General features: G+C 49.2%; 1 protein-coding gene across 1 annotated transcript in view; it reads right to left on the reverse strand.

The window, feature by feature from the left end:
- Positions 1–24,373, reverse strand: part of Adarb2 (adenosine deaminase RNA specific B2 (inactive)) — a 128,236-nt gene that overhangs the window by 13,322 nt on the left and 90,541 nt on the right. Inside the window, exons 11-13 of the mRNA XM_048368003.1 lie at positions 17,136–17,304; positions 14,781–14,932; positions 8,508–8,676 (exon numbers count right to left, since the gene is read on the reverse strand). Coding sequence (XP_048223960.1) covers positions 8,508–8,676; positions 14,781–14,932; positions 17,136–17,304 — 490 coding nt within the window. The remainder of the gene's footprint in view (positions 1–8,507; positions 8,677–14,780; positions 14,933–17,135; positions 17,305–24,373) is intronic.

Genomic DNA, 24,373 nt, shown 5'->3' on the forward strand with positions numbered 1-24,373 from the left:
CACAGTCTTGGGTCCCATCCCAGATTTGTTGAACCAGAGGCCCTGGGGTAGCACCCAGCCGCTGTACTGCAACAAGTCCGGCTGTGCCTGGCATTTGGCATTTAGCCGTCTCGGTATTGGAACGGGGTCGTCATGGTACAGTTTGTTTTTCCAGGCATTTGAAGACTAGGAACTGTTTTAATTTCCCATCTCTCTGGGGCTTGATGCCCACTGCCCTAGACCTAAGACTCAATCTCATATCTTTTCTCTCTCCTGTGTCCACTTTTAGGAAAACAGATAATAATGCCAAGCCCGGAGTCCCTGGGCTGCCTCAGTTCTGGAAGAGTCACTTCTCTCTTTCTGTTGGTCTTTTCTAAGTAGAAGAGAAGATCGTAACCCTTTGACTCAACAATTTCACCAGGCATTAAGAACTCAATAATTTCATTAGGGATTCATCCTTTGGCGATACTCTCTATCAAGTGTCCGGATAGATGTGTGATATTCATTAAAGAATTGGTTGAAACTGCAAAGCAAATAAAATAGGACCCAATTCATTGTCCACAAAGAAATGTATTATTTACCTGGCTTCTGTAACGGTAACTGCTTTATAATAACAAGAAAAAAAAAAGGGGGTGGGTGGGAAACAGACAAAATAGAAAAAAAAAACCCTTAGAAATATTCGAATGCTTCTTCCCAGGGAATTGGTTAAACAAATTCTGCATATTCAGAGGAAATAGATTCTCTCTCTTCTTTGTGCTCATACCACCTCTGTCCTTGGTGCTCGAGTCCTGCCCCGACTTCTGATCTCTCCTTCATGCCTTCTCCGTGTGGGTGCTTCCCTGTCCGCACTGCCTGCCTGCCCGCCACCTCTCCTCTGTCGTGAGGACACCAGTGTTCCTCTAGAAGCCCCTCCCTCAGTGGTGTGTTTAGCTGGCACCCATCTTGTTCAGGAACCATCTGTGGAGCTGTCCTGGATCATGCTCGGCCCACTTTCTCGTCTCCTTCTCCTCCTCACGTCTGTCCATTCTCTGCCGTCTCCTCATAGTGCCCAGGAGATGGACGTCCAGCTGTGTCTCCCGTGGGAATGATCTGGTCACCTCTGTCCACTCCACGACTGTCCTTGATGTATTGTTACTGCTTTTCTATTTGGGAAGTGCCATCAACATGATCACTTCCTACATTCATCCTGAGGGATGGTACCACGGTGGCTTAAAAGCTGTCATCAGAGTCACCTTGAGGTGAATGTGAAAAAACGGGATGGAAAAGTTGTTTTTTTTTTTGTTGTTGTTGTTAAAAGCCAATGTATAAAAACATTTGAGATGGAATGTTTACGAGGGACAGTTGTTTCAGAAGGTCCTACATTTCTGGGGGAGAAAAACAAAACAAAACACATTTGACTTCTGTGGAGATAATAATGCTTTAAAGGCAAGGGGCCTACTAGTAAAAAGGAAGGGTGTCAGAGTTCTCCCCGGAGCCTCACCTTGAGCGCACCCAGAGCTGTTGGTCTCCGAGTGCCAGGAGTGAGCACTTCAGGCTAGGAACCAGGCAGCCCTTCCTTCTCCAGAGAGCAGCTATCATGGTTTCTCTTCTTTCTCTTTCTTTTAGCCGTTCATTTTTATGGAGAACGTTTTAATCTGTTCATTTAGAGCCACATTGTGATCAATAATCAGGCACAGGTGCTTAAAATTAGAAACCATATCTAAAAGAGCATTAGTTCCAGGAGATTTGGATTTTTATATGCCGATCAACTTTTGCTTCTTAGAGGCGAAAGGAAAATAAAAACCCTACTACTCTGGTTCTCCTCATTCTTTTGGGGAGACGGTGGCATTTGGGTGTTGGTGAGAGTTTAATAGGCCGTGTTCGAGTCACAACAGAGCATGTCTGAGGGAAGGTAGCCTAGGCCATTTGTTTTGCTGTGATCGATCCCTTTATTCCACGTCGGGACCAGTTGAGACTGACCGTGTGCCCGCTACCATTCCTGGCTGTGGAATGCTCTCTCCTCCCAGCTCTGTGACGCTTGCTTTTGTCTGAATTATCCCCAGAGAGGAGGAGCTAGGAAGCCTTGGCAACCTTCTCAGCCCGTCCTTTGGCTCTTACTCTGGTAGGGCAGGTGCGATGAGCTGTCCCTAGCCGGAACTCTAACACAGTTCTCTTACATCCTCTCCTCTTCCCGTTCTAATCAGCATCCACGGTCAGCTCACACGGCTCCTTCTCAAGGATCCCCGGGGCTCCCTTGCGGGGCGGGGGAATGCTCCGTCTTTTTGTGTTGGAGAACCTTTCTCGTTCAGATCAGACAGACATGCAGACAGAACGGACAAGGCATGCAGCTGCATTCCATCCATTGCTTTGGGGCGAGTCTGGGGACTGGAAGAGCCTGCCATGTTTTCAAGATCCCTTTATATCTCTAAGTGGTCACACAACCCTCTGATCAGTATGCACCTGCCAAGCCCCTCAGGTGCCGAGAACCTATTCTGAGAACCCAGGGTGGACTTGCCATGTATCAGGGAGACAAGATGGAAACGGACAAATGGCTGAAGGAGGAAAGATTCCTGTCAGGGGAAGACAATTCTCAGCCTTTGCTTCTAAGGGTGAGCGAGCAGCTGAGGAGCAGCTGTACTGCCGTCATGGTTTCGGAAAGGAAAAAGTGTTTCCGTTGGAGCAGGAGAACATGGCTCAGCGAAGGCTCTGAGACGGCTACATATGGTGAGGAAAATTACACAGAGACGCAAGGAAGTAGACAAGAATCTTCACCGCGTGTGGAGTGGCTGTCTTACGACGGAGAGAAGTGAACAGATTAAATGATTTCCAGAAAAATGGTACTATCTTGTGAAGAGGACCTGACACCGGAACTCAAAGGGGTGGATCTGCTTCCAACAAAGTTCTCATTCTTTAATAAGGAATTGGGATTGCGGAGCGCCGGTGTCTCACGTCTGTCATCCTAGCTACTCAGGAGGCTGAGATCTGAGGATCGTGGCTTAGAGCCAACCGAGACAGGAACGTTACCTCCAAGAAGCAGTGGAGCTGTGGTTCAAGTGGCAGCGTGCTTGCCTTGAGCATAAAAGCTCAGGGACAGTGCCCAGGCCCTGAGTTCAGGTCACAGGACTCCCCCCTCCCCCCGCCACAAGAGATGGTCTTCAACGGTCCACAGTTAGAGGCACTGACATTTTCTGCTAGCACTCTGTGTCCCCTGCAGACTGATGTCACCAGAGGGATTCTAAATAAAGTCCACAGATGACAGAGGAAAGATGCTTTAGATGCATTCAGTGATGGATAGGAAAGATTTTCTTTGTGTTGTTTTAGGACTCATTACAAATCACGGTAAGAATTCCAAGCTCCCTTGAAACATGTTTTCCTGTAAAGTGATTTTACCACTGGCTTTATGAAATGAAACCAATCGTTATTCATAAAACCCTATACTCAGAAGAATGCCCATTGTTGCCCAGGAATATAATTATTTCAGCATTATTGACCCAAGAAAGTGATACCTGTGTATTACTTTTGTTCTGGAGATGCAAAATAGTGTAGCTGTCTTGGTTATTTTCACCTTTGCATTTAATGGAACTCCAGTTCATTGTTTCTGTTGTTGATATTAAAGGAAATTTGCAAAGAGAATTACAGATTTGGCTCATGAATATACATTCCTTACTTCCATTAAATACACAATTTTATTCATTTGCTTTCATCTCAACATATAAAATCCACATGAAATAGGGGGTGAAAAAGTCATCTGAACATTTTTTTTTCATGTTGCTCAAACAGAACGAAATCCACTTATATAGAAATATAAATCACTAAATGTCTATGACCAGGTCCCATATACCATTTGGGCTAAGATTCTTATTTTCTTAGAAAATCAGTGGATTTTATTGATTATAATCACAGCCCTAAAGAACTATGGACAGCACAAAAAACTTTTTAGCCTTGGCCAAAAGCTGACAATCATGTAACATTTTAATTTCTCCACCAAACTCAGGTACGTCCTTAAGGGTAACTATTCCGCTAAAAGGGGAAACTGCATCCATCCGCTCAGCCAGTAAAGCTTAACCCACCACTGGCCCTGTGCACACCACCGTGTACCGCATAGAGGGAGTCTCCCATGGTCCATGGGAGGAGACGGAAGGACACAGGAGTCAGAACCAGCCCCTCGTCCCCTTGGACCTCCTCATAGCTACTAGAAAGCCTTTTCAGCATGGGTGTCAGTAGTGCTGGATCACTCAGATAACCAGAGGGTGTCTGAAGTAAGAGCCCCAGGCTAGGGTTTGCACCTGTTACAAACTCCCCTTCAGTTCCACCGGGGGGGGGGGGGGTGCAAGTTACAGGCTGAGATGGGGTTAATTACACACCGCCATTGCCGGCGTGACTCAGCCTCTCGTGGCCCCTTCCTCTCCTAAGCCATCCGAATTTCCCCCACCAACGCTCATGGTGACCGTGATACGGATGTATTAGGTAGATTAAGACAGGGCTCCTGTCCCCAGGAGATTAGAATGTGGAGAGGGGGGTGAATTCCGAGGAGGACCGAGGGCCCCTGAGAACAGATGACAGAGAGTGAATCCCACACACGTTCTTTAAGTAAGACTCCACGCGCGTGCTCACGTCTCTGGGATGCTGATGACGAGGGACTCAGCAAGCGGACGGAAAGCTCGAGGCTGGCGCTCTACCACTTTGAGCCACAGCTCCACGTCCAGTTTTCTGGTGGTTAATTAGAGTTAAGAGTCTCTCAGACTTCCTTACCAGGGCTGGCTTCGAACTGTAACCTCCCGTCTCAGCCTCCGGAGTAGCTAGGGTTACAGGCGTGAGCCACCAGCGCCCAGCTTAATTTAACTTTTAATAGTGAATGTATTTAGCAGCGGACTTTCAAATTCCAGTTATCAGATCAGATTCTAACAATCAGGATCTAGCCGGTACCAGCATGCTGCTATTCTGATGTAGTATGTCTCGGGGTACAGTTTTCAAAGTCAAGTGCACCCCTCACTGTTTGACAGACTGAGATTCTTACGTCTTGGGTGTTCCCAAGGAGCAATTGGGTATCACCAACTCACTGAGTTCTGTCTCATCTGTATTTGTGTGTTGAAGTCCTTTATTTTGAACATTATTTAAGCCCTAGGTTGAATTTTTGTTTTGCTACAGGATAGAAAACAGATGAACACGTACATTATCAGATGGTCTCTTTGTGAAGCCTTTGTGCAAATAATGCATGTTACAGATGCTTATGGTCGTGAGTCATTAGCATAACATATGTTCCCGTTCAAAAATGGCAAGTGTGCCTCTGTTCTAACATGGCGCCTCCTCGGCGTTCACCTCCCTACCTTGTGCTTTGGGTCTGACGATGGCAGAGACACAAGGACGGTCGTGCCACAAGTTGGGTTTCAATGCCAATTGCTTTTGCCTGACCCAGCCAGGACCATTCAGAGCTGGAGCCTTATTTCCGTCATCGTCATGGTCGCTGTGGCCCTGTCCTCCTCATCATTACCAGCGAGCTACTGTTTATCAAGTGATATCATGTGCACCTCACTGTGACAGTCACCATGCAAATCGAGTGACACCAACGACCCCTTGAAGGTCAGGTGCAGAAGCAAATCAGACCAGGCAAAGCATATCTGCGATCTCAGTGCGGGAGACGGGGGTGGAAAGGAGGGGGGAGGGGGAGCGAGAGAGATACCCTAAGAAGATGTTTCTGCAGCTGGGCGGGCAGCAAGGGCACAGTTGGTGATAGAAAGGGGGAGGGGGCTAGTTCTCTGTGAGCCTCAGAAACTCACCAGAGTGAGTGCAATAGAGGGGAGATATGCAACCAAGGAGGGAGATGAGGGAGGGAGGAGAGGGAGGGAAGGAGGAAAGGAGTGTGTGTGTGTGTGTGTGAGAGAGAGACAGAGACAGAGACAGAGACAGAGACAGAGAGAAAGAGGGAGGAGGAGTGACAGAGAATAAGAGAAAGACAAAGAATGAACAGGGAGAAAAGGAAGCAAATCATAGAAACAGGACGATGGGGAGGTGACCTTTGAGGGAATGGAACCAGGGAGTGAGGTGACATTATTTTTTATTTTTGTCAGTCATGGGGCTTGAACTCAGGGCCTGGGTGCTGTCCCTGAGATCTTCTGCTCAAGGCCAGGGCTCTACCATTTTGACACACAGCGCCACTTCTGGTTTTCTGGGGGTTAGTTGGAGAGAAGAGTCTCATAGCCTTCCCTGCCTGAGCTGGCTTTGAACTGCGATCCTCAGATCTCAGCCTCCTGAGTAGCCAGGATTACAGGCCTGAGCCTCTGGTGCCCGGCTTGAGGCGACATCTTTAAACCTTCACAGGCATCTCTCTCTCCTCTCCATTGTACCTCTTTGGCTTGTCCATTTACCTTGCCACAAGAGGGGGGGGGGGAAAGGAAGTAAACAAATGGAAAGATAGAATGGAACTCCTGAGGTTTAACCCAACTGGCATGTGCGGATTAATTCCTGGGCAAGCAGAGAGAGTGTTCTCATTCCCACTGACCACAGCCAAGGGCACTACAGCTTCCCTAAACTTTTGCTTTCTCCTTACAAAATAGCCTAGAATCTTCCTCCATGTAGAACACTACTTGAAAAATCCCTGGAGGGAATGCAGTGTAGACTTGTATTTTTCAAGGGGATGTTATTAAAAAGAGTCAGGCCTGACTTTAGAACATTACTATCGATAGACCTGCCAACAACAAATACAATGCGGGTTTTGTAGCCTCTGTTTAATTTACTGTCTATTGATGTTTAAGATCCCAGAGACAACAAAATTTCATTTCTGCAGCATTAATTTACTCCATTTCTCTGGAAGCCAGAGAGTTAATTTAGAAACTCAAATGCTATCTTAGGGTATCAAGAGAATTTCTGTTAGAGTGAAAATCGCTGCCCCCCCCCCCGCATCTATTCTATGAATAGATGAAAACATTTACAAAGGGGGAATACATTTTCTCCTGCAAGACGAGCTATTTGACGACTCTGGGCCTACTCTCTTTGATATAGAGTTTGGTGCTTTGATTTATTGTCATTAAGCCATCTCCTCGCTCAGCCAAGCCAGGAACAATCAAAGCCAGGGACATAATGGCACTCTATCCTTCCTGTAGCCACTCAGTAATTTCCCACGAGAATGTGGAATCACGATGCCGAGGGTTTATGTTTCTTTGCCTCCCCGGCCCCTGGAAGCCCACAGAGGGGGCTGAGAAGCCTGAGGTTGGGGGAGAAGAACAACACCCTGGTGATTGGTGTCTTCTTCCCTCCTGAGCGCGGAGATGTTGGCTTCTCTGCTGCGCCCTGGGATTTTTGGACACCCTCGGACACCTGCTTGAGCTTCCAGCAGAGCTCAGTCTCCTCTGCTCTTGGGCTTTGTGCTCTCCTACCAGATGAAAGGCAACCAAGACACCTGTCCTCGAGGTTTGCATGGATAAACCCATTCAGCTGGGGTTCTGAGCACATACGACAATCTCAGTCCCAGCTGAGACTCCTGAAGATTCAAGATGCTTCCCACCTTAGCATGCTATCACCCGAGGTGATGGTGCACAGGTCTTCTTACGCCCTCCAACTTTATTTTCCTCCTCTTGTCCCTCCCTTCACATTCTGTCAAACCAGGCTTCTCATTTCCTGACTAGTTTCAGCAGCAGCAATGCCGTTGAATTTTGGTGTGTGTACTTGCTTAGAGATTGCATAGAATGCTCTGCTTTTATGTGGTTTATCAACCACAGATTAAAAACTTTGTCAAAGTTTCCAAAAGATCTTCTGACTCTTTAGGTTTTCGTTCTTTCTCGATCTCTCTCTCCTCTCGCCTTCCTGCCTGCCTTTCTCCCTCTTCCTCCTTCTCTTCTTCCCTCTTTCCTGCTATCCTCTCCTCCTTTCTTTTTTTCCCTCCCAATAATGGGAGATTGAACTGATAGTCTCAGTTTGCTAGGCAAGTCATCAACCATGTGGGTCGCACTTCCAGTCTTTTGGCTTTTAGTCTGAATTGTAGATACGGTCGTGTGTGAACTTTGCCTGGGTTGGCCTCCGACTGAGATTCTTCTAGCTCCACCGCCTGAGTAGCCAGGACCATAGGTGTGTTCCGGAGCCTCCGCAAGAGAACCAGAGACCCTGCGCGTCAGTTCTTCCTTGTCTCCTTGCCTCGTGTACAGAGGCTTCCTCACTCCGAGGCCAGGATATGGCGTGTGTGTGTGCGTGTGTGTGCGTGCGCGTGTGTGCGTGTGTGTGTGTGTGTAAGTGTCTCCTCAAAGGATGCATCTTTTAGGGGTTCAAGGGGGAAGCGTCTCCTAGCTGAAGGCGGAGGTCCCTTGGGCCATTCATTGTGAGGCTTCAGTGGCCTGGGAGGAAGCCTTCGGCCAGTCCCTCACGCCACCGAGAGTTGGGTGCGCGTGGGTTTGCAGCCGCTACTCGGGGTCGCGGGTGTCTTGCTCTCTTGTGATGCTGTGGCCCCAGTGCCCGCAGCGACACACGGAGGCCCTGGCCTCAGGAGTCGGGGGCCTCGAGGACTCGAGCGCCGTGCGGGCCGAGCCTGCGCTCCGTCGCGGGGAGGGAGGGGCTCTTACCTGGCGATCTTGTCCGTGCAGGACATGGTGACCAGCTGCTCTCCCAGCAGGATGCCGTCCCACGTCTGCACCGCGCTGGGGGCCCGCACCGGCACCGTGCCCTCCCCGGTCTCGATCTTGGTGCGCAGGTGCCCGCGGAACTTCCTGACGATGTGTTTGGTGCTGTTCACTAGGAGAGAAGGGGCGGGTGGTGAGAGGTGTGTCTGTGTGTGTGTGGGGTCATGCAGGGTCTGGGAGGTGGGAGGGGAGGACGGAAATGTGACAGATCACATCCCAGGCTCTGGGGTGGGGGTGGGGGTGGGGAGATCCCCTGGTCTCAGGTGTGACAGGGTTAAGATCTGGTCTCAGATCAGCAGTGCTTGGGCCGCGTCAGCTGAGCATCCTCTGGAGGATGGAAGGTGAACATTTCAGACCCGTTTCTCTGGCACCACATGTCACCAGGACAGTCTTGGGTGACAGGTCAGCCAACCAGCTGGACTCGGTCCCCTGACCCTGCAGTTATGGGCACTGGAACCTAAAGACATATAACTGATCACATAGTTTTCACGGGTCGCGAATATATGTTTATCAGTTTTGCCTTTGCCGATTCGGCTAAGCAAGGATCAAAAGTATTTGGGAAAAAAAAGTTCTATTTGTACTGACTATGTAGAGATTGTTTTTCTTATAGGTTTTTCCCTAAACATTGTAGCGCAACAGCTATTTACACAGCATTTACATTGTACTCGCTATTACTGGTTCCCTAGAGATGATAAAGAGCTGTGTATGTCATATACATGCAAATATAACATCATTTTATATAAAGGACTTGAGCATACTTGCATTTTGGTATCTGCAGGGGGTCCTGGAACCAATTTCCTATGGGTATCAAGGGATGACTTTATTATCATTCCCCCCGCCCCACTTTCTCAGCTATTTAAAAATCATAAAACCATGCCTTGCTTTCATGCCACATAGAAACAGGAGTGGGAACTTGGCTTTCCCTCTGGCCTACGTTTTAATCCTGGATCTATCTCTTCCTCGCTGTGTAACTTTGGGAGAGTAACTTGAAATCACTACAACATGGCCATTTCCCCTTCACACAAGGGTAGCTAGCACCCGTGTCTGGCAGCCGGGTTGTGAGGGTTGGAGGAGGTAGAAAGTGTGAAGGTGCTGGTGTAGCTCATAGCACAGCGCTCCCCAAGTGTCTCTCATTACCCAGAACTCATAGGAGGCAGGGACTTTTCCTACCCCAAAATGATAAGCCTAAGGTAGGTCTCTTATTTTTCTCTCGTGGCCTTTCTATGTCCTTCACGTGTCCTGGAATCTCTCCCTTTCTTTCCAGAGTCCTCTCACCATCCTTCCACGCATATCACGGTGTTCTTGTCTTCTCCCAATGTGTCTTCTACTATATCATCATCCAGGTGTCAAAGTTGCCTGTAACATTGCAAAACCCTTTCTATATTCTGACCCTTGGTTTAGGCCGAGGATGAGAGGTCTGACTCGAATGGATCATGGGTTCTAGGAGTCAAGCTGACGTTTTTAGATAAGATTAATTTTTGCCTCAAGAGCCAGGTGTGTGAGACACTCCCCACGAGTTTTATTTTTTATTTTTGGAGGAGTGAAGGCTCTGCTGGCTTCTCTAGCAACTCCCTGTGGAGCTTGTTCAGCCCCACGGTGAGCTGAAGAGCCGGCAAGTTCACAAGAACCCAGACTCTCTGGCTCCTTCTTGGCTAATTGCGAGAGGCAGGAGCAACTTGAAGAAGCCACTTCAAGTAGAATGAAATGAAATGGCAATCCAACCAGCAACTGCCGGGGACTCAACCTGCGTGATCTCTCATGGGTTTACAGTAGACCTGAGACGGTTGAGATGAAGCACATTAATATAACACCTACACGAGTACACCTAGGCCCAGTGACACACACGTCCCATTCTGACCATCCAAATGATCAGACTCTTTGTTATTGTGATTATTAACCCAAAACCTTTATCTTTTTGGGACTGATATTAATGCACGTTAGAGTGGTAATATGCTTCAGAAAACTGTCCAAGTAAATATTTTATTTTTAGGGGAGAATCAAAAGGAGATATTGCTAAGAGACTAATAAATGAACTATCATGAAGGAGCTAAATATTTATCTAAAAGGCAATGCAGTGCAATCACGCACTGCTTTCCAGATAAATATGAGAGAGAGAGAGAGAAGGAGAGAGAAAGCAGAGTCAAAATTGGAAAACAAAAAACAACCCACAAAGGTTGGAAAAAGGAAGAAAATATCTTGAAACATTAGCTAAACTATGGTTTCCAATTGCCTCTATGTAGCCTATATCAGAAAGTACAACTGTGATGCAATCTACAGCTTACTGTAATAATAAAATCGACAGTATTTGCCATGAGGTCATGGGGGTAATCTTTGCTTTATGTGATGACGATGCTACTGAGGAGGTTGAATTATGAGGCCATTAAAATATCTTACCTTACAACATCTGAAAAGTGCCATATGCTAAATGCATTTGTAACTCACTAGGAAATCTGCAGAGAGGGATACAGGATTCTGTTTTTGATCCCCTCACTTCCTATGGGATTTGGGCTCTGTTTCCTGAGCTGCTCATTTATGTAATGAACCGAGCTGCCTTCCAATGAGTGTATGAGGCATTTACCATGAATTGGTAGCTCAGTATATGATATAACCCTGCTATTTTTTCATGGCTTCTTGTGGAAGCTAGATCGGAGAATTTTAGTTGTGAAGTCCTTGGAAAGTGACAATGAGAACTAAATATACTAGGTTATTTTAAAGCCCTGCCAATAAAAGAGGGATTTGTGGTGAGGTCATTGGTGGTTTGGGAGGAAGATCAAAGTAGCTTAGGCACACTGAAGGGCTCCGCAGCCTCATATCAGCCTGTTAAACTTAGGATGGGTCCAGAATAGGCTCAGTTTTATCTGCCTCGGGAGTGATCTGCCGGAGTCCTCCTTTGTGAGGCTGCAGGGAGCTCTGCTCCTCCTTGGTGGAAAATGGCACCCTTCATATTTCAAGGACAGTCCTCAGAATCCTGACTCTGACCTGGGCGCACAACATAGATGTCTTGTTTTGACCAGATGCCCTGAGGGCATCTGTTACCGCCTTGCCTGGCATGGGTTGGCCTAGGGGTCCGGGAGTTTCGAGCTACCTGAGATGAGCAGAGGCGCCAGTGGGTTGTGAGAAATCAGGGACTCGGTCTCCAGAGGCTGTTGCCAAAGCAACGTTCCCTTCACAGTGGGTGCGATGTCCCAGTGGGAGTCCTTTCCTCCTGTCCAATATACTGAGGGTTGGGGTTTCCTGCACAGAAGTCATCTGGACCTGCGGATACTCTGCTGGACCCTCCTCTCCTCCAGACTTCCATCAAGAAATGAATGGCCAGTGTGGACCTGCATTCATACCCAGCGACTCAAAGCTAACGTGGAGGTGCTTGGCTCCCCCCAACTTCACCACCCCAAAGCAACAGAATCTTAGCAAAAGGAAGCCTAGCAGGGACCTGCATTCGACAAACAGCTCCGTTTGTCAAAATATCCAAACTGGATGCATTCCGAGCCCCGCAGGTGACCGGTCTTTAAAAACATCGCGGGCAAGATGGCCTGGCCAACTGGCCAGTTCTATCTCCTCCAGAGAGGGAGGCTTTCTGACAGGGTAGAAATAAAAGAAAACGGTGACATAGAGAATTTCTTCGGCCACAGCTTCCTAGAGAAGTGAGGCTTGCTGTCGCTTGGACTCCCAGCCCCTGGATTTGGTCTCCGGGAGTTGGGATTGCCCAGTAGATTTTGACTCACAGTGCTCAGGAGACCCACCAACCTTCCGCCCTGTGAGGTCTCTTGAGGGGAGGCTGCTATTCTTTGCACCTGACGGAGAATTCTAGATGCTCCTAGAAATTTCCAGGCAGGCTCCGTTTATCCCTGGATCATCTGGTTATGCCCTGATAATCATTCAAAACCGTAGACAATTTTTTTAAAATTATGCCTCGTGTTTTTCTTTCATTATTTTAAAAAGGGGGGAAGAGTCAGGAGGCACAAATTTAGAGGAATAACCCGGGCAGTAGCATCTCATTTCTTTCTGACTGGCAATTCGGTCACAAAAATATGAAGGGAATGCTCTTTCTTTCTCTTTTTCTTTCTCTCTCTTCTCTCCCTCCCTCCTGCCTCCTTTCCTTTTCTTTCTTTCTTTCTTTCTTTCTTTCTTTCTTTCTTTCTTTCTTTCTTTCTTTCTTTCCTTCCTTCCTCTCTCTCTCTCTCTCTCTCTCTCTCTCTCTCTCTCTCTCTCTCTCTCTCCCCCTCCCTCTCTCTCCTTCTACTCCTACTAGCACCTGCTACTTAAAAAAAAAAGCACCGTGAAATAAAAGACATCTGTGTGTGCAAGTCCCCTTCAGGGGGTCCTCTGAGAATGTATTTGTTTGTTTTCCTGAGCCACCGGCATTGCAAGTTGGAACCGAAGGCTGGAGAGGCCACAGTTGGTGCTTGATGTACAGAGACACGAGAAGCCAATGAGCCAGAACCGTCCCGGGGAGACGGGGAGAAGTTCATGGCTGGAGTCCCTCACAGCCCTCGCTCAGCCCTTTTCTCACTCCTGCTGGGGAGCCAGGGACAAGGAAGGGGGGGTGGAATTAGGGCTCGCCCCAAGTGGCTCGCAAGCTTTTCCCTCCCTCCGCCCGCAGGCTTCCAGTGAGGTCTTCGCGATGCCAAACGATCCCAGAGGAAATGGAAAGGCAACTGCCCCTGAGCTCTGGGTTGGGGAATGGGTCAAAATGTTACGGTTTTACAGGGCAAGTTGGTACCACGATGACCCAGTGTGGTGGACTTGTGTGGGGGAAACAGAATCAGGTACGTGGGGACGTCTCCTTCTCTTTCTGGAAGCTTCCCAGTAGGGAAGGGAGGCGCCTCCTTCTCTCAACGTCAGGCTACCCCAGCCTTCTCCGGCAGTTGGTAAGCTCCCTTCCTCACTCTCCATTCCACTTGTTTTTCTCTCATGTGAAAATACCCCCTGAAAACTGCGATACGGAGAATCCTAACCGGCCACCATCCTGCGGGGAAAGAGATGGGATTGGAGGAGGGATGACAAAAAGGAGAAATAATTAGTCTGGACTGTATCCAATCCGGGGGTTGGAGAAACAGGCTAAACACACGGAGAGTTGAAAAACACTATTTTCCTTCCCCGCCTCAATATATTTTTAAAATCTTTGGTGGAATCCTTCATCATAAGCCTGGAATACAGCAGGTACTCTCTAAATGTTCATTCGTTTCCTTCGCCTTTGATAGTTAGAACACAAGAGTCGCCTCCCATTTTAGGAAAGTCAGGGACATCAAAGCCGATCTTTAACAACCGGACATTGTCCACACTTTCTACTGGAGATTTCCCCTGCATCCAGAATTTACTTGTCAGTATTTCAGTGTCTTTAGTAGGGCCAGATTCTTCAGCATATTACCTGTTTTTTTTTTTTTTTGCCTAAAATACGCCAAAAATTTTTTAGTTGGAATAAACCCACAAAATGTTCACTGTGATTAAATCCAGATGGACGAGATAGATGAGCACATGTGTCATTACACTGTAGGGTTTCCCTAGGCCTGCTTTCAGGAGAAGCACGGAACTAGGTATGGGAGTGTGTAGGTGTGTTGTATGTTTATACATACATACATACATACATACATATATATATATATATATTTGTGTAATATGTATGCATGCCGTCACAGTAACAGAACTTCTTCACAGCGTTAAAGCAAGGAGACCTTGAGTCCATCAATAGCACAGAAAGGAGAACCTCACTCTTGCCCTTCAGCCCTGGGACCGAGTGTCACCAGTCACGATGGGGGTGACAGGGAGAAACGTTGCATCCGTGACTATTTCCTGTCCCTGCTTCGCTAGCAGGTCCTGGCTATGGGACTCGGTGGTTCACCCGGGTCTTACTTTTGCAGGGCCTCATTTGCTCCTGGCTTTCTCCACAGAGCCAGTTGGAATTTGCATCCATCCTATATCATGCTCATTTCCCTTTTTTTTTTTTTTTTTGGTTATTCCATTTCTCAGCCTGGGATAATAGGGACTCTGTGACCTATTAAGACAATGGCAAATTAAATAGCTAATTTTAGACCTCAAATTGCTTCTTTCAAAATAAATTTTCAGCTCATGATCTGGGCATTTTGGGCTAGGATTCTGGAGATAGGATGATTTAGTTAATTGCAGCTACAATGCCCCTGGGCGAAGTCAGCCTGGGACAGTGTCTAGCTACGGGGGCGACGCGAGCTGGCCTGTTTAGGAAAGGCAAAGGTGTCTTACGGTCAGTGGTGATCTCGTAGGGGGAGTTGAGTCTGGCGTCTCCACAGGGGGACGTGCTCACGTAGAGGTGGAAGAGGATGTTCTCGCGCAGCCGGTAGCCTCCTTCCTTCAAGCGCACGAAGATCGACCGTTCCGAGTCCTCGCGCCGCTTGCTGGGAACACGAACACCAGAGGGGTCATTTCGTACTCTCCAGGCGGGAGGACATGCCAACGGGGCCCATGCTGTTGTGTCCCGCCGATGCCCCGTGCTCTCCTTCTTTACATGGCGATTATCGTGTTTGCAGGACACACTTGGGGAGGGGCAGGCTGAACGCAAAGGCAGCCAGAGGGAATCACCATGACCACCATTCCTTCTCACCTTCTCACCGCACCCCCTGGCTCCCTCGTACACTCGCGTTTCGTGTTTGTTTGCCTTTTGCAAAGCTGGCAGCTACCGCTTACAATGCCACAGTCCCCGTGGGTTCATGAAAGCTTCTCATGGGGGTGTCACTGTGCACTATGCACTGGACAGGCCTTGGTGTTTCCGTGTGTGTGTGTGTGTGTGTGTGTGTGTGTGTGTGAAAGAGAAAAGAGATGAAAAGTGGGTACAGTGGGAACCTGTGTTCCTTCTGCCTCCAACCAGAGCAGACTCGAAAAGAAAAAACAAACACCCAAAGGAATAAACAAAAACAAGAATTCCAAAAGCCTGGGAATCGCGGAAGGGCTATGGGCCTTTTGTTCTAGGAAAGCCTCCTCCGGAGCTTTGTAACTCCTCTCTGGGTGGGGGCCCCCTCCTGGACGTGGGGAGACGCCCTCCCTCCCAGCAAGCATTGTTCTTTCTCTAGGTTTCAGCAGTCCACTTGGTGCCGGCCTGGCTGTTTCTCCACGTTCTGCCTCACTGGTGATGGATTCCGTGTTGCTGAGTCTGAGCTCTCACAGGCAGCGGGGCAGCCATTCCCCCTCCAGGAAAACTTCCTTTGCTGCCACCTCCCTTCCTTCTCTCAGCGGCCACCCCCTCCCCTCCCCCCTGGAGTGGCTTTAGAGCCACCTCCCGAGCCCCGGCAGGGGGAGAGGCGTGACTGGCAGGGCTGGGGTAGCTCGTGTTTGAATCCCTCTTAGCTGGCGGCACGCTGCCAGCGCCTGGCAGAACGCTGGGCCCGCCGCCTTCGACGACATCAACAGGAGGCGAAAGGCAGACTTGGAAATCTTTCCAGTGGAGCAGTTGGAGAGGGAAGAGGAAGCCTTCTCTGCATTTGGAGAGGTTTCCAAGTCTGTCCCCTGCCCTTCCGCCCCCAGCAGGCCTCCTGGCACCGAGGTGGCAGTGCACCAGGCTGCTGGGTGCCACTCGGGCTCAGATCCAAACCAAGTGAGTGCGCCAAGGTATTGCTTTATTCCAGTCGGGGCCTTTCTTCCTTGCACAAACTAATGGGACTGAACGAGTCACTGGCTAAAGTGCCCCCCGAGGTCCCATTGTGAGTGGGTTGGAGGAAGGGACAGCTGGAAGACTCCGGGAAGGATGTGCTCTGGCGGAGGCCGGCAGGCCTCCTACTGTCCTGACTAAAGAGCTTGGCGCAGCGCTGCATCTCAGACGGCACCACGCGCGCCAATCTGCCTGCCTTTCTGCTGGCGGTTCATCGGTCAGCGAGGGGTGTCAGCCCCGAAGACAGCCTGCCTCCCCCGCCCCCCCCCCCCCCCCGCCGTGAGCGCACCAGAGAGGTCACCGCGGGAGCGCCATGGCCCGAGGAGGAGCCGGGAACAGCTGCATCGCACAGCGTGCCGTGGGCTTAGCCCCAGGACCGGGCCCTGCGTGAAATGTGAGGGTGTGGGGGGAACTGGGGGGGCCTCTCCCGCCCGCCGGGACAAAGGCTGAAGACACTGAGGGCCACCGTCCGAGCGGTCTGCAAGAGCTGCTCCCTGCCTGGGGCAGAGGCAGGGGACACAGAGCCTGTCACCTGCACTCAACACTTCTTAGGCACAGGAAGTAAGCAGCTGACCCACGTATCTGGGTGAAGGTGTATGTGTGTGTGCGCACTTGCACACGTGCGTGTGCACACACACACGCCCGCAGGCAACACCTAGGCAGTCAAGGTGTTTCCTGGAGGGAGGCTTTAATAATGAGGACGACACCTGGCATTTCAACCTCGTGCTGCCCCCATAAACACACCCAGGCTTTGCGGTGCATAGCCATCCACCGCTGGGTACAGGAAACCCGCCCGGATAAAGGGGAGAGCACGCGTTTGTCTGGCTGCGCGACCCCCTTTTCTGATCCCTGGTGGCTCACACTGTCGCGTTGCATCCACAAACCCTTACCCAGGAGCCGCGAGCTCGGGGGGGGGGAGGGGCCCCCCCCCAGCCCGCGCCAGGGGCCCCCGTTACCTGAGGTGCAGCTCCAGCTGTGCGTACAGGAAGTGGAGAAACGCTCTCCTGGCCAGGATCTCCGCATGGCAGTCGTTGACCACCAGCCCCTGGTCGCTGATGTGCTCCCCGTTGATGCACTTGGTGCCCGAGGACAGCACGATCACCTGCGCCTGCCTGGTGTCCAGACCTAGGGGGCACAGAGAGCGGTCAGAGCAGCCCAGACTCTCCGTCCAGGACAGGGCGTTGCGGCACCGGCTGACGGACGCAGAGAGGAGGCCGCGTCCTGGGATTGGGGGAGGCGATGGTTGACCCTCTGGTAGCGTCTCCCCCGTGGCTCCCGGTGTGGCTTTTGTGCCTCACCCTGGACTGGCAGCCGTCGTGTGGAGACTGTCACCGATTTCTCCAGGTTCGGATCTAAGAGTGCCCTGAATTCTACCTTGACCGTGTCAGATCTTATATCTGAGGAATCACGAGGGGGTGAATCAGTACGACTGGGAAATTAATAAAATAGAGGATGGTGGCAAAGTCCAACAGTATGCCTAAGAATATAGCAAAAACCTAGCAGAAATGAAAACAGTAAAAAAAAAAAAAATCCCATCACAAACAGCCAAATTCAAGGCTGACCATCTTAATTCGAAGGAGAGGAGCAGACAGACGTTTTTGTCATTGTTTCTCCTCTCAAAAGCTCACGGAGGGTGACTTGGTGACATTAAAAATTTTATGAGTTGGAGCAGGGAGCTCTACAGTGATTGAGAAACAGAAGCGGGGGTGGGGTGGGAAAGGTGTAGGAGCAAAAACTTCATTAACTAGCATTTAGGTAGACAATGAGCAGACCATTCGTTTCGTGACCTTCCTGCCGGGTGTGAAGTTACGACAAGGGCCCCTCTTCCCGTGTCAAAATAAAAACGACTCTTGCTACGGTCTTGTGAGGTGGGGGGTGGTCAAAACGGGCAGAGGCAGACCCGCGACTGCCCAGAAACGCATCCCATTTTCCTTGGGGTGCTTCTGTCCCCCACGAGGAGGCCCTTGGATCTTGGGCCCTGTGAGTGAGCGGCCATTGGAAAGGGGCCTCAGGGGGGCCTCAGGGGGGCCTCAGGGGGGCCTGAGTGTGATGGGGCCGGGAGGCAGAGGCTGCGCTGAGGAGTCCCTGGCGGTGGTCTAGCTAGAGTTTTGGGAATACGGGACATAGTAGGGAAAGAAGCTAGGTGGGGAGCAGGTGTCATTAAAGTCTAGGCTAAAGCTAGCTGGATAGCCAACTCTAGAATACGGAGCTCGCTACCAGGCTGCCCCCACTTCAAGGCAAGGGGACTGAGATTTTGTACTTGGTGTCAGGCATTTGTTGTGGACCTTTTCCCCCCTGGGTGTTCTGACGCCTGTGGGTCAAGGTCATTCTCAGGCAGCGACAACATGTCTCCATTTGGCACTGGGACAAACTGAAAAAGGTGGCAGGGCCAGGAAGGGGCCTAGCTGTAGCGCCGACACCGATGCCAGTATGTTAGTAGCCTTCAAATAACACTGGCATAGCCTGCAAGATGCAGCTGTGTATACAAAGCCCCACTCAAGTCAGAGTTATTGGTCATTTCTTTTCTCATAAAATCGCAGAAAGCCAATATGGAAGTAAAACTAGCATGCCGTGGAATAGCACGAGAAGCAGCGGTAGGAAATGTGAACGTCGCAATGTGTATAAAATAAACAGGGGAAAAAAATGATCGAGGAGCTCCTCCCTCCACCAAAACACCAGTCCCGGTTACTTTCGTAGAACACACTGACTTTCCAATAGCGGGTGATTTCAAGTCTATTTGCAGGGTTTTGGTGCACAAAAAATGAAGGGAAGCCTTCAAGTTGTCGCTACGAAATGCCCATATTATTGAAACCATCCACCAGCTAAGACCACACAAGAAAGAGAAATACTGAGGGCCCATAGTTGGGAAGATTAAAAAAAATTTCAAAATAAAATGCCATCTGTCATTCAGCCTAGGAAAAAACAATGGTACAGCATATTCCTACAAGGCTGATTTAAGCCAGAAATGTGAAAAGAGATTATATTAAAAGTGCAATGCAAAAAATATAATCACAGTCACAGACACTGATAAGGCATTGGATATAATCCAACCATCATGACTTTAGATAAAACCACAATAAGGTAGAATAGAGGGATTTTTATCCCCCAATGTGACTCTCTCTGCATCCCCCCTCCCCCCCCCAGTTTTTACCACACACAGAAAATGGCCTGGATGCCCACTGTAACTGCACTATTTAACATCTGCAGAAGCTCTTCTCCAACAAGAGAAAGAATGAGTGGAATCCTAATTGGAAGGGAGCGTGTAACACCATCAGTGTCTGCACGAGCTATGATTCTGTACCGGAGGCCTCAGGAGAGTCTGGTTGAAATACTGCTAGAAACAATAAGTGAGTTCAATAAGGTGATAGAGAACAAAGTTAATATACAGAAATCAATAGTTTCATATACACACAGCACCCAGAGAGAAACCATAAAGGAAAGGCAGCTCCATTTATAACAACAAACAAGGTAACAGGAATACGTTTGACAAGCAATGAGCAAGAGCTGTACAGATAAAACTTGAAAACCCCACTGAAGGACACCCACGGTATTTGAGCCAGACGGAAAGACACACTACATTCTCCAACGGGAGGCTTTCACGCGGTGAGCCTTCCCCAGACTGATTGATAAAGCTAATGGGATTCCAGTAGAAGCAGCAAGTAGCCTAAGGCACCTGGCTCAAAAGTGCGGCTGGAACTGGGAGAGAGCTGGGGAAGCGGTGACATTGCCCAAACAGAAGTATACTCTTCATCTGACTTATACAACTGTAACCCCTCTGTCCATCACCCCTGCAACAAATAAAAACATTGTTAAAAAGTGCAGTTTGTTTACTTTTTGAATGAGGGAAGCTGGCTCTACAGGAAAATCTAGAGACATCCAACGCGGGGAAGCAAACCCTGGGAGATGCTACGCACGTTCCAAAGGCTCAGCCAACGCGTCGCCCTGGGGCTGGTGCAGGTAGAAAGCTGGACTTCCACCCCCACACTGGCACGAATCAGTACGGGTTAAAGGTCACAAACCCTCCAGTCAACCACAGGGAAGACCCCCTTGTCACCAAGGAGATAGCTTAGACATAGTTTCTTGGGGCTGGGAATGTGGCCTAGTGGTAGAGTGCTTGCCTAGCATGCGGGAAGCCCTGGGTTCGATTCCTCAGCACCACATACACAGAAAAAAGACAGAGGTGGCGCTGTGGCTCAAGAGGTAGAGTGCTAGCCTTGAGCAAAAAGAAGCCAGGGACAGTGCCCAGGCTCTGAGTTCAAGCCCCAGGACTGGCACACACACCCCACCATCAGGAGAAATGCCAAACAGATCACAATCTAGATGCGAAGAGCTGAAGGACTTCCGTGAGAGCTCACCGGTGCTCCATCCACCGGGACTTGGAAGCTGCTGAGCGTCTTTCCTAGGCGGGTGGATAGATTACCTGTGCTTTATCCAGACAATGGGATGTTGTTCGGCACTAAGGAGAAATGAGCTGGGAAACCATGGAAGCACGTAGGAGGAACTGCGTATTGCTAAGTGGGAGAGGTCAGTCCGATCGGATTCCAAGGACGCGGAGGCCGTGAGTGCTGGCCCGCAACTGTAACCTCAGTCACAGAGCAGAGCTCAGTAGGATCATGATGGAAGGCCCATCCCCGGCAAAACACTGGCAAGATCCCCAGCCCCGTCGCCCAGCTGGGCGTGGGGACACGTACCTGCGATCCCAGTGGAAGGTGTAATAGAAGGGTTGCTGTCTGGGGCCAGCACCGGGGGAAAAAAAGCAAAAACCCATCTGAAGAAAACACTAAACCCCCCACCCACCAGCAAGTGATAGAGTCCATCTCCCTAGCAAGTGCAAGGTCCTGAGTTCAAAACCCTCAGTACTGAAAAAAAACAGAGTGAAAAAGGATACCCCAAGTGAAAGCCAGTGGTTGTTGGAGTGGCTGGAGGAAGTTGAATGAAGGGAGCAGAGGATTTTTTTTTTTTTTTTTTTTGCCAGTCCTGGGGCTTGGACTCAGGGCCTGAGCACTGTCCCTGGCTTCTTCTTGCTCAAGGCTAGCACTCTGCCACCTGAGCCACAGCGCCACTTCTGGCCGTTTTCTGTATATGTGGTGCTGGGGAATTGAACCCAGGGCCTCATGTATACGAGGCAAGCACTCTTGCCACTAGGCCATATCCCCGCCCGAGCAGAGGATTTTTTAGGTCAGGGAAAGTACTCCGAATCATACTAAATTGGCAGATGCTTACTGTTATTCACTTGTCCACATCCAAAGGAAGTACCCCGAGAGTTCATCTAATGTAGACCATGAACTGATTAAAAAAAGACGTAGATGAGTTAGAAAACAAGGGATGATCTCTATAAGCTTGGTAAGGGGACTCTCTGATTATGATAAATTATAATTGCAATTATCACAATTTTTATCCAGGTTGTTTTCGAGCATGTTCATTTCAAGGTGAAAAATATTTCTGCATGGAAAAGCACCTTAAAGGCAGGAAAAAGACAATTAGGAAAGCTAGAAAAGATTTCAGTTTATATATATAAAAAAAGAAGCCTTGCTAGGCTACGAGGAAAAGGCTAAGTAAATCAGTTCAGAGAAAGAACACAAATGCTGATCGACTATGTGGGAAATAGTCACCTTCACTGAGTTACGCGAATGATTAAATAAAAAGAATTATTTCAGTTAAATAAAAATCTAGTCTACAATTCTTCAGGCATCATCATGAAAGCTCCCAATGTTACTAGCCCGTGGTCAGCCCGTGGTCAGCCCGTGGTCAGTGTCTGCGGGCAGAGATGTTGGTAGAGTTCATTTGAAGGACAGCAATGCAAGAAGTGCCCAATCCTCGTCAGAGCTCGTCTCATCCTCCCCGAAGTGCTTTACACACGTGTGTGCATGCCGGCGCATGTATGCGCGTGCGTGGGTGATCATGCTAAGCCTCCATCAGAGGACAGGTGAGGTAGAATCTCACACAGGCAGCGTTCAGGCAGGCAAACAGAGACCACGTGTCAGCCCTTAGCCAACCAGTGTTGACTTCACACGGCAACAGGAACACATCTGATGCTTCCCCTTCCCAATTCACATCGCTTTTCCAGATCTACCTTCTTCTTTACCTACTCTGGGGCACGAGTGGACTCAGTGGTATTTTCTGATGCCACAGGCCTTTCAACATTTCCTCCGTCATAGTGAATAACTGAGTGTTCGTGCTCACTATTATAACTCAATAACGAGCGGATTTCGAGGCTCCGTGAGACGCAAACAGGGGCTATGGGTGCTGGTATTATCGGTTTGTTTTTTAAACACCTGGCTCCCATTGCTCCTCTCTCACCTGGTTCTGTCACAGAGACTAAGAAACAATATTCTTTATCGTACGCCCCCATGCAGGCAGAGCTGCAGGAGTCTGGCGGAAGCACCCCTTTCCTGCCACGAAGGGGGCCGCGTCTTGCAGCACCCGTGAGATGGAATAAAGGAAAAGCTAGATGGCAGACCCTGAAGACATCCAGAGCCTGAACGGAGCCTGCGGCCACTGTCCACCCTGTTGGCTATGGAAGATGCACTGAAAGGGAGTCCAGTGAAAAGAGTTGTGGGAGACGTTGCTAATCGACGACTTCAGTTCCTCACTGGCGGAACTTCACCATAGCGTACGGTGTACACGAACAGCTGTCAGGTGACCAGACTCACTTCTGAAAAGATGTTTAGGTAATTTCCCCAAACACCAGTATTGTGAAGGGTTTCACTGGATATAAATATGATAATTTCACACTTAGGAAAACTATTTAATACCTTTATCCTACCTCCACGAAAGATGGAGAATGACAACCAACTCTTCACAATGAATAGATTGAAAACAACCTATTTATCTCTCTGTTTGTATTGTGCTGAGCATGCTCTTTGTCCCATTAGCAACTTATTCTTTTATATCAAAGGAGCAAATATGAAACACCTGATCTGATCAATGAGCAGAAGAAGATCACACTGAGGCTAAAACCAGAAATAATGAGAGGACGAAGCCACAGCTCATAAATAATTCAGAGGCTGAATGCTTTAAGAGGCAGTATTTCCTCTGTCTGCAACTTGATAATTCTCATATTTTGTTCTTTATTTTTATTCTCTACTCTTAGAGAAGCCATATATGGGATTGTATTTGAGACAGTTCAAAAGGTAACTCTCCTTTGGGCTTTGTGAATTCTGCGTCTTCTGATTTGTGACCCTCTGCTAACTCCTAATTCCTTGTATCCATCCTTCCTTCCTTCCTTCCTTCCTTCCTTCCTTCCTTCCTTCCTTCTTTCCTTCCTTTCCCTCCCTCCCTCCCTCCCTCCCTCCCTCCCTCCCTCCCTCCCTCCCTCCCTCCCTCCCTCCCTCCCTCTCTCCCTCCCTCCCTCCCTCCCTCTCTCCCTCCCTCCCTCCCTCCCTCCCTCCCTCCCTCCCTCCCTCCCTCCCTCCCTCCCTCCCTTTTTCTCTCTCTCTTTCTCTTGGGTGTAACTCTGATCCTCAGGCACGATGGGCATGCTTTTTAAATTGTTATTATACGGGTGATGTACAGGGGGGCTACAGTTACACAAGTCAGGTTCTGCTGGTTATTGTTGTGATAGGATCTAGCTTCTGACTCATCCACTTAGAATAGGCTTCCTGGTAGCTGGAATAATGAATGACTGTGTCACCATGTCCAGTTCTTCATTGAGAAGCTGTCCCTCAAACTTTTCTGTTGGAGATGGCATTGAACCACAATTCCAACAATCACAGCCTCCCAAGTAACTAGGATTATGGGTGTGAGCCACTGGGGCCCAACTCCTATTCTTTCCTTGACTGTCTGAGGGAGTTACTTGTGGCTCAGATGAAGTCGGTTCATTACATCAGCTTTCCTTGACTAATGACCCAGTGACACAGATGTGCACTTCAGACTGGAGGCCACCCATCGTGATGCTATTTCTCTTTGTTCTTCCTCTGCCGTTTCTGACCCTGTCAGCTGCTGGCTCACATCATCTGGAAGATTTCGGTTGTGTTTTGGTGGTAAAGGGTCTGGGCAGGAAGCTGAGAGATCTCAGTCATAGGGATGTAAGGGCCCCTGCAGGTCTTTGTGCTTAAGCCTGTTCTTCAGTTTGGCACTGTTTGGGGATGGTGAAAACATTTAAAGATGGTTCTAGGTGGAGTAAGTATTTAGATCATTGGGATTATACCATTGAAGGGCCTCAGCTTCTTACTGCAAAGGAACCAATGAACGT

The sequence above is a fragment of the Perognathus longimembris genome, chromosome 18 (assembly GCF_023159225.1).
Source record: "Perognathus longimembris pacificus isolate PPM17 chromosome 18, ASM2315922v1, whole genome shotgun sequence".
Taxonomy (NCBI): Eukaryota; Metazoa; Chordata; class Mammalia; order Rodentia; family Heteromyidae; genus Perognathus; species Perognathus longimembris.